At 31.8% G+C, this 10,947-nt stretch overlaps 1 protein-coding gene across 2 annotated transcripts; it reads left to right on the forward strand.

Moving 5' to 3' along the window:
- Positions 1-6,869: 6,869 nt before the first annotated feature.
- On the forward strand, positions 6,870-9,960 carry LOC109177441. 2 transcript variants are annotated; one of them, XM_019326829.1, is made up of 11 exons: positions 6,878-7,470; positions 7,595-7,650; positions 7,731-7,865; positions 7,977-8,025; positions 8,099-8,151; positions 8,244-8,875; positions 8,943-8,986; positions 9,087-9,132; positions 9,204-9,252; positions 9,441-9,569; positions 9,663-9,960. In XM_019326829.1, the coding sequence occupies exons 1-11, from the start codon at positions 7,279-7,281 to the stop codon at positions 9,784-9,786; spliced, it is 1,509 nt and encodes a 502-aa protein (XP_019182374.1). In that variant the 5' UTR covers positions 6,878-7,278; the 3' UTR covers positions 9,787-9,960. The 2 variants fall into 2 exon arrangements, with proteins under 2 accessions (XP_019182375.1, XP_019182374.1); XM_019326830.1 differs by lacking the exon at positions 9,663-9,960 and having other exon boundaries at positions 6,870-7,470; positions 9,425-9,505.
- The last annotated feature ends 987 nt before the right edge of the window (positions 9,961-10,947 follow it).

Here is a 10,947-nt window from a genome sequence, read left to right on the forward strand (position 1 = left end):
GGTGCATCAGTTTAAATTTAATGTGCGTTGTTTTATAGCTTAAGGTGTGTAGTTTTATAACTTAAGGTGCGTAGTTTTATAACTTAAGGTGTGTAGTTTTATATCTTAAGGTGCATCAATTTGAGACAGTTGATCATTTGCAAGCATGTTGGCAGGAAGCACGTTTTTTTTTTAAAATAATTTTTCTTGATTTGAGCAGTTGATCTAGATTAGATTAACAGCTTAGATCTCACCCTATCTTTCACCTAGAAAACTCTTAGCACGTGAACTAACACCTCCTACTTAAATCCATTATCATTAGTCATTACCAAGTACGGAATATTTGATTCTTATTACCATTTCCAATTCTAATGTTTAAATCAAACACACCCTAAATTATTTATGATATTTGTTACATGTCACATAAATTAATACAAAGATGTCCGTTCTAAGGGTACCTCTTTACCCCTTCCTATTGTAAGGTGGCAAAAAACAAACGGATGGATGAAGATGTTACTAGTCAAATTTTTATACTATATAGTGGAGCTTCTGCCAATTCCATTTATATATAAGTAAAACAATAGTTAATAATTCAAATTTGTGAACAAAATCACAGTACTAATAATTAATTGGAACGAATTACTCATAATTCATTATTAGAGAGGTCAACGCTGTTGACACAATGTTTAATGCCAAACATCGCCGGCCTTCGATGCAACACAATCTACATCGAGAATTTATTTTAAGATATAATAAATGCTAACAAATTATAATTGCAATCATAAGTTTTATTTTAATTTATGTTTTAGTGGTAGATACATTTGCATTACAAAATAGGAGTCTTCCACTCTTCCACTTTGCACGTCAGACTGAAGTTGATGATTCAACTACTCATTTTGTTTCTTTAATGACTTTAGAAAAGTGCAATCTTGGACGTTCCCAAAACTGCAATATTTTAGTGGAAATTAAATATATATGGGGTGGCATAAAGTTGAAAGATATTGGAAATTTTAAAATACTTCTTTGACTTTGTTCTTATTATCTCCCCCATTAATTATTTCAAATATACTTTTATTCCCGGTAAAAGTTTGAAATACATTTATTATTTTATATTTATTCTCGCCATGTTTTTTTTTTTTTTTAAATAATTAATAATAACACTTATATAATTTCAAACACAATACTTTCTATCTCATATATAATAGCTAGCAAATCACATCTCATGTGATGAACTCGACTTAGAAAATTCTGTCAATAATTAAACTCATGACTTTCAAGTACAATATTCATTCTTCACTGACTTGACCATCCTTTTTGGGGCAATACTTTCTACTTTTTAATATTATATTATACTGATGTACGATCGGTAGTACGCTTAGACTTTGATTAACGGAAGCATATACATTAATGTTAGTGTTAGAACTTAAAATAAATTGGTTCTAGGCTTTAGATAGATGGGACCTTTAGTCATGAGTTAGAATCACACTAAGAGGTCTTGACTCTTGTGTTTAATTGTTGTAGTTGGCTTATTCATTGATTATATTAGAGATCTTCATTGTCAGTACTATTGAAATAGATTGCATGCTTATTTTTGTGATAGAAAGAAAATATTCTTATTATCCTATTTTATATGTTTAGTTTAGTTTAATAAATTTGATTGTATTCAAATTATTTACAATTTGATTTTTCATAATATTTAGTTTAGTATTAATATATAAAATTTATATACTATATTTAGAAACTATATATATTAAAATATTATTAAATATAAAAAAAGATAAATTTAAAATTATAAAAACATTAAAAGAAAATTTAAAAAAAAAAATTGATTTAACTAGTGCATAATAAATATGACAAGTAAAAATGAGATAGATGAGTAACTACCCATCTACCATATTATTTTTTTTATAGGTTTAAAAAATAAATTAGTGGCACGTTATATGTATTATTTGTTTCGTAATATGCAAAGAGAACTCATTTGTCACTTGAGCTATCACCTCGAGTTTAATTCCCACAAGTGATGATTCTCCATGACCAGCTCCCATGGCCTCCTGGAGCGAACGAGGATTAGTCGGGTGGATCTGAACCGTTAAACGGACAAAGAAAGACCCGGATCGTCTCGTGGTTTACACCAAAATTAATTGTCATTAATAAGTACTTGGGATTTAGAGTTATATATATGGTCATGAAATCATTGAGGGAGCAAGGGTGTGTTTGGAAATCCGGAAAAAGTACTTGGGATTTAGAGTTATATATATGGTCATGAAATCATTGAGGGAGCAAGGGTGTGTTTGGAAATCCGGAAAATGAATTATGAAAATCATTTTCCGAGTTTGCCGTGTTTGATAAATAGTGAAAAATGTGAATTAAAGAAAAATGAGTGTTTGGTCAAAGGAAAATACCCTCATTTTTTTGAAAAATGACTTCTCCCAGTTTCCAATTTCCAGTTTCCGCACCACCACTACCACATACACTACCACCACCAACACCGCCGCTGCCACCACACCACCACTACCACACTACCACCACTATACTACCACTACCACTACCACCATTTATATTGTTAATATCTAAATAAAATAATTAAAATGTTTAATTATATAATTATGCTCATTTTCAAAAAAATGAATCAAATACACAAAGATAATTTTTTTGAAATGCAACTAAATACTAGAAATAAAAATATTTTCTCAAAAACATTTTCTAAAAGTCTTTTTTTTTTATTTCCAAGACATCCTAAAATTAAAACACAAAGATAGGGAGTTTAGTGGTGGATTAGGTGCCCGGAATTTGTCTTAATTTTGTGATTAATTCAACTTAAGATATGATCACCAACTCCACTCAACATGCTTAGCCGTCTAACTTTTTATATTCAAAACTTAAATTGTAAAGTTTTTTACGTTTTTATTTTTCTGCTAATGACATATATATGAAGTCGATACCATCTTAATTAATTAGTAATTAGCTGGCTAGGGCTTCAATGATTTTTGTACTGTGATTTTTTTAATAAATAATCACAGATTTTTACTTTTTGCAGGTAATTCATTTTGTATATGTTTGTTTTCAAGATAAGTTTGGATCATATACTTTTGGTTTCTCAATAGATTTAATTACAACTTTTAAAAGTTTAGACGTCTAATTAATTTTTCGTATAAAGTTCAGGGATATATTTGACCATTTTCTCAAATTTAAAATAGATAAACCCGATTTATAAATCAGCAATATTAGAGCATCTCCAACGGTATGCCAATTTCCATCCCCAAAACACCATTCCCTCAAATTTCTCTCTCCAAGGTGTCTCGCCAAAACGCCAAAGGGAATGGCGTTAATGAACAGTGTAGCGCTATATTTGGCGCTGCACTGTTCATCCGCGCTATAATCCCAAATTGTCCCTTTTGCCCTTATTTAATTTTATAATTCCAAGTATATCCTTAATTGTTTTATATGTAATTTTTTATTTTGTTAAATACTTATATTTAAACTTTGTATTATTAAATAAAAATTATACCATTTTAAAGATCACATTGAGGCGATCGAAATAAAATTCCAAATACATTAAACATAACTTGAACATAATAAAAGTTAAAATACATACGACATACATTAAACATGACTAGAACATAATAAAAATTAAAATACATACGACATAATAATAATATTAGAAAATACAACACAATTTTGAACAAATATAATAAAATTAATAATTTACTAGTCCACTCCCACTTCCTCCCAAATTGAGCATTTGTGGGAACGATTGAGCATTTGTGGAAACGATTTAGTAATTCCGATAATTAAATGTACTAGATGTTGTATGTTGTTTTATTATTGTGGAATAAATTAAAATTTCAAAAATATTGTTAAATTCGATTTTTTAAAATAATTTATGTTATAAAAAATTATTATTAATAAAAATTATTATTTACATTACAAATTATATTTTATATTAAACTAATTAAGTTCGAACTAAATTATATTAAACTAACTAAATTCGAACTAATAATTGAAAAATAAAATTATTTTAGTGTAAAAGTTTGATGTTTTGGTGTAAATGGGTTGGAGATGAATAAAATTTGGTGTGAAAATATGCTGAGAATATTCCTTCTGATGTGACATTTGCTGAAAAAATTTGGTATTTTGGAGATGGAGTGGTTGGAGATGCTCTTAAGGGACCAAAACTACATGTGATTTCCATTATAAATATAATTGATTTAGCGAATTAACTTGTTATTTTTAGTAACATACTTAAAAAGAAAAACTTGTTATTGTAACAATCTAAATTGATTTGCAATTAGAGACTTAATTAAAATGATTTTCAATTTGTGGTTGTATGATTATAATATCAACTTCAATACTATCGGGTTTTTTTGGGGGTCAAATATAAGAATAAGCAAAAGTGCATTTTTGTTGTATTCTTGAGAATTGCGTGTTCTATGGATATTTAATTAAAAATTTGAACATTTCAAATGCTCACATATTAGATTAGAAGCAGCATACGATGGAACAATGTTGCAGAAGACGCTATGCATTAGTCAGGCACCTAGGCACCTCTTATGTGGTTGAGTAATTTGACTATATCATATTGTCTCCATTTTTCTCATTTAGGGCTGTGAGTTGTTGTACTATTATAATCACACAAACTAGTCAATTATATATGATAGATGGTTAGTTGAGTACATGGCTAGAGGAATATAGAAGATGAGCAACTGAGTAGGCAAAAGATACCACTCCGCCTAGTTGGGCGCCAACTAGGCAGAGTTAGGCGCCCAACTCGGCGCTTGGTCGGTCAATCAACTAAAAGGCACCTAGGGCTGAAATCGCATTGGCCTAGGCCAATTTTTACGGCAATTTATATCATGCACCGGGGCGCGCATTGCATTGTGTGCCCTGATGCAAAACGACGTCGTTTCAATTTTTTTTTTTTTTTTTTTTTGAAATTTCGCTACCCTGTGTTGGCGGTTAATTTTCTTTTTTTTTTTAAAAAAAAACTCATGTTCAAAAATGTACATAATTTTATACTATAATACACATAATTGTATACATGAATGTACATAATTGTATAACAAAATATACATATTTTTTTTAAAAAAGATAATACATATAATCTAGGGAAAATGACACTTTTTCCCCCTATGTTATATACTTATAGCACTTTTTCCCCCTTAATTATTTAAGTGGCTCTTTTTCCCCCTGAAATGTTAAATGGACATATTTACCCTTAAAATAAATATTTCATTTATTTTTATTCTCCAATAAATTATTACTATAATTTGGTTCAAACCAGATACTATAGTAACCAAACCAAAATATTTCAATTACAATTTATAATCAAAATGCGATATTTAGAGTTTATTAAAATCGCGAACTGGAATGGCCGGTTCATGTTCCGAACTGAAAAAATAAAATACATTTATTGTTGAATTTAAACTATTTTAAAATAAAAAATAAAATTTTAAAATAAAGACGGTTCAAAATCGCGAACGGGATCCGGAACCGCCAGTTCATGATCCAGTTTTTTTTTTATTCTTAAATTTAATAAATTGAAATCCAAATATTGGGTTCTAGATCTGAATCATAACTGAAAACTTTTAATTCGATTACTATAGTGTCTGGTTCAGTTCGAACCGAACCGTGGTAATCGCTACATATACGCAATAATTTGTTGGAGAAGTAAAATAAATAAAATGTTTACTTTAAGGGTAGAAATGTCAATTTAATATATTAGGGGGGAAAACCACCACTTTTAAAATAATTGAGGGGGCTAATGTGCTTACATAAATAATTGAGGGGAAAAAGTGCTATAAGTATATAACATAGGGGGAAAAAGTGCCATTTTCCCTATAATCTAACATAATACATACTATACATAAACTTTTAACATAATAAACATCAACTCTTAACATAATACACATAAATTTCCTGTTTCGGATGTACATAATTGTATAAAAAAGATGTACGTGATTGTATAAAAAATGTACATAATTGTATAAACAAATACACATAATTGTATAAATAAATACACATAATTTATAAACAAATACACATAATCACGTCAACTCCCTACATAACTTATCAAAACGACGTCTTTTTGGAAGGCGCGGGGCGCACAGGGCTATGCGCGCCGTGATACAGAGTATAACGATTGGATTTTTACAACATTGCCGTGGATCAAGACCTACATGTTCACTTTTGATCACAAATAAATATTCATTTTTTTAGTATATTGAATGTTTATTTTTAATATATTAAAAGTTTATATTTAATATACTGAGTTATTTAATATCTAAAAATGAACCTTTAGTATACAAAAAATAGACATTTAATACACTAAAAATGTATTTTATATCAGTAATTTACGATATAATGATTAGTTAGGCAAAGAAATACTCTTGGAAAAGTATATAAATTGCATAGTTCAATACTTCCTCTCCCTCTCTTTTATTATTTTATTTTTTTTTATTCTTCAGCCTAATAAAGTATTCATATCTTTAACCAAGTAGCTTGTGACAGTTAACAAGTGAAGTGTAAACTGTTAAGAATTATTAACTCTAATTTTTGCTCATGCATGAAATTTTATATGAAATATGCAATTAACAAGTATTATTGGAAATAATGGAATTCGTAAATTTCCACTAAAGTTCACGGTAGAAGTTACCACACCGAAATCTCGTTTTCACACTATGAAGGAGACAAATAGATGTTGATTGGAATCTAAACCAATTGGAATATTATTGATGCCAATCAATTTATGTGTTTTTATTTTTTAAAAAAATTTTTATTACGTCCACCATATGTTTGTCAAATATTCAAACCGAGAAAAACTGTATAGACTTGATCACTTGAAGGAGACGTTTGATAAATCTGTTTTATAAGAATTCTTTCGTTTTCAGCATCATATTTTATTGTCAGAATTCAAAGTTTTTCTCAATTCCACTGCAGGACTTGACATTCTAAATAAGCCTTACCTGTTATGCACCCATGGCTCTGGTGTTTTTAGTGCTTAGAAATACAGGTTTCTCATAATCTTGAATTCTTGATTGTTCATTCTATCCCTGAGATTTCTGGGATTCATTCTTTGGGAGTTCTGGACTCCAAATCTTGGTTATATATAGAAAGTTGAATGGCATGATTTTCTTCAAATTCAAATCAGCTTTTCTTTTGCCTGGTAACAGTGGTGGAGTGGATTCAATTTCTTGATTTTGTTATAGCATATTCTTGATAATTTGCCCTTTGTAGAAAAAGGGCCTTTTTGTTTGTTCTACTTAGAACATCTGAGTTGATTTAAGGAGGTTGAGCCAATAAATGAAAATGGAGGGGAGAGGATTATCAGAGTTGTATAGAAATACAAGTGAGGAATTGTTCATAAGAACTATGATGGAGAACTCGATTGTGATGCCTGCACCAACGATTGACATGTTGGGGTTTAGGAATCTATCTCAGTCGTTCAGAACAGATAGCGAGGAACTGTTTAAAAGCTGGCTTACATGTGGAGAGGCAAGCAGTTTTACTCGTCTCATCGCCTTTTAATTTAATCGGTTTGATGTAATCTAGACTTGTTTTAGTGAGTTCCATTTTCATTTTCAACGTTTTGAGATCATTTGCTATGTTTCTGTTTCAGAATAATGGAAGTAGTCCTTCGATGGCAGCTAACCGAACGAGACAAGCATCTAGAAGGTTAGTCTTGGTGGATAATCAAAATAGCATTTATCGTGTTTTCTTGGCTTTTCCAATCAACTTTTTTATGTTAAATGTAGGATTTCTACTGAAATACCTGGTCTCCCTAACCAGCAAGCTGGAACTCAGAAAAGAAAAGGCGAGGACGCTTTGCTCCCTCAAACAAATTCCTCGGCTAATGAACCTTCAAGCGGTCTTAACCAACAATCTCTAAGGTAACTTCGTGTTTTGATCTGTAACAGTGGACATAAGCCCTTTAAATTCACAAATACTAGGATGTTTTTTTTTGTTTTTCTGTGATTTATCGAGATTTCTGTCTTCACCAGGAACACAGCAGGAAAGGAAATGCAAGCTGCTAACTTTTATTTGGCTAAGGTTTGTCTTATTGTCTTGCGATAATATACCAAATCAATAGCACATAAAATCTAATTTATCGCGTTTGGAACAGGCATGGTTCCATAGTTCTCAACCTATGACAAGGAGTCGGTCCTCCGAGTTAAGGTACATTATATTGTGTTTTGTGCAGGGAGTTGGATCTCCCAGTTAATCTGGTTATAAATTATAGATACAATAATTCATGTTCAAATATGCAGGAGGAGGTATGTAGCGATGCAGAACTCGCAATTAGGTGTGGAAAGTGGTATCGAGACCTTCAAACAAGAATTTGGCAACACGAATGGATTCACTGACCTGCCAAGATATGAAATGCCTAACCAACTAAGCAGTTTTGTGTCGCCCTCCAATTCATCTTCGTCTACTTTCGAGGCTCAAAACGTGGATGCTGCAGATAAGATTTCTTCTGTAGTGAGCATGCTGAAGGGCACCCTAGAGCGCAAAAAGTTGAGTGGCCATTGCCATACTACGATAGAAGCCTTAGAGGATAGCTCGATATATGGGGCTCACGAGGTCTTGTGTAACTCGAGCTTGAATCATATGCTAGGAGGCCACATTTATGAAAAGCATGAGGCACTTGAAGATGCGTTTTTTCAAGTAAATGACACCGGAGTTTTTCAAGCAGCCGGGGGCTCGTTAGATGCCAAGTTAGACGATGTCATGGCTCCCACGAGCCTCATCCAAATGGGCGCACCATCACAAGAGCTATCTCAAAGCGAATCTTCAGTCGTTCCACTTGTAATTTCAACGGGATTCGACATATGTGATGGCTCCAGCAACACATATCAGGCACAAAATGGAAGGAGCACTGAAAACGGTTCATCAACAAGAGGTAACCGTGATATGTTTACCTTGTTAGTTGATCTTTTCTGATGCAGCTATTTGTTCTTGAACTGCAGATATCAGAGAACGCACATATGAGAACTCAAAAGATAATCAAAAGGTAGTTATAAACCTTGTTATATACTTATATTCTTGAAGTAAATGGAGAGTTTTTGGTATTTTAGTGAGAAATGATCCCATTTTCCTTTCATCTATTACAGAAAGGAGGCTTAGTTAGATATGGATCTCTAAAATCATCTCAGTCAGGTATTAAACCATCTATGCGGTATTATTAGTACGTTCCTATAGTTCACTAATAACCGGCATAACATATGCAGTGGAGAATGGAGATCCAACGAAGAAACGCAGGGTGGAGCGATCAAGAAAGTATGTATATATATTGTTCCAGAACTTGGGGGGCCTCCTTTTTTGTTCCTTTGTGTTGAGCATATAATAATCCAACTATCAGCTTAGACTTTTAGTTGAGATGGAACACATGCTTCAATTTGGTATCAGAGTCAGACCAAAGGTCATGGGTTTTTTAAGCTAGAAATTGAAGCTTTTGATTGTTGCAGAATGGCAGAAGCAAAAGAGAGAAACTTGACTCCTGCAGTTCCTTCTGATATGCAATCTGTGTTGAAGCGGTGCGAGAATCTTGAGAAGGAAGTGCGTTCCCTGAAACTTAATTTGGCGTTCATGAATAGGTATGAATGATAACACACACCATATCTGAACTGAGCTATTAGATTGTTCGTTCGATCTGTTTATTGACGAAACGGTTCGTTTAAACAATGCAGAAAAGATTCTGAACAAATAAAGCAGATTGAAGAGCTGCAGAAGCAGAACGAAGATTTGTCCAAGGAAAAAGAGCGGCTTCTTGAAGAGATCGAGAGGATCATTTCGGAAACGAGCAATATGTGACAAAAGTACATACTCCCGAGCATATTTTCAGAAACGAGCAATATGTGTCAAATATCCCTTTACCTGCAGGTTTATGTAACTTCAATGGTGTTAACTTAGTCTTCTGTATAACAACAATATAAGTTTCATGATTGTTAATCCAAACATTATGAGAAATGGGGATTTTTGGTATTATCAAGTTGGTTATAGTACAGGGGGGACATTCTCTCCTTGAATGGGTCTAATCAAAGTTTAATTATATTCTTCAAAAATTTTAATTAGTAAAGGCTACTAATGAAATTTCAATCCTATTTCTTTCTTTTTTTTTTTTTTTTTTCTTTCCCTCACCAAATTATCACTCTAACTCTAACTCTACAATTGGGTCGACAAGTCTCCTTGACACCCCTCCCTACCCTCCCCACTCCAATTGCCTTAGACTGCCATACTTCCATACCACCTACTTCAGCTGCCATGCCTTCCTTACCACCTTTTTGGGCCGTTATGCCTTTCTTATCACTTCTTTGCGCCACCATGCCTTACCTCCTTAAATTGTCATGCCTTTCTTGGCAAATTATTGCATGGACTACGGTCCAAAACAACGTCGTTTTGATGTTTAAAAAAATAATAAAAATTCTTTGCTTCGCACGCGTATTAGAATAATGAACATTATGGAATAAGATAATATATTTTACGAGTTAGAATAATATACTTTATGTGTTAAAATAATGTATTTTATATGTGTTAGAATAATGAACATTCTGGGGTAAGATAATGTATTTTACGAGTTAGAATAATGTACTTTATGTGTTAAAATAATGTGTTTTATGAGTTAGAATAATGTACTTTATATGTTAGACTAATGAAATTTTTGAGGTAAAATAATATATTTTATGAGAGAATAATGTACTTTATGTGTTAGAATAATATATCATATGAGTTAAAAGGCTCAAGTGTCAAATCGCACCATGAACCAATTGAGATTTGTCATGCCGCACCATGATCTTTCATAAGTGATGATTCGATACACAAACTAAAAAAAAATTGTCGCTTGGAATTTTTTGCAGGTTTCCTACAAGTTGTAGGTAATAATAGGCTGATGTGGAGTTTTTTTTTTATTAACCTATTTTAAATAATTATTAAATGTATGACATGGCATGCTTGTTTTTTGACTTTTTTTTCACT

The sequence above is a fragment of the Ipomoea nil genome, unplaced genomic scaffold, assembly GCF_001879475.1.
Source record: "Ipomoea nil cultivar Tokyo-kokei standard unplaced genomic scaffold, Asagao_1.1 scaffold0804, whole genome shotgun sequence".
Taxonomy (NCBI): domain Eukaryota; kingdom Viridiplantae; phylum Streptophyta; class Magnoliopsida; order Solanales; family Convolvulaceae; genus Ipomoea; species Ipomoea nil.

Bases quoted from the DNA above. Each gene is read 5' to 3' on its own strand.
- LOC109177441 (XM_019326829.1), top strand. From the start codon at position 7,279: ATGAAAATGGAGGGGAGAGGATTATCAGAGTTGTATAGAAATACAAGT. The intron at 7,471-7,594 runs GCAAGCAGTTTT...TTTCTGTTTCAG, and splicing joins GCTGGCTTACATGTGGAGAG to AATAATGGAAGTAGTCCTTC. The intron at 9,133-9,203 runs GTATTAAACCAT...TAACATATGCAG, and splicing joins TCTAAAATCATCTCAGTCAG to TGGAGAATGGAGATCCAACG.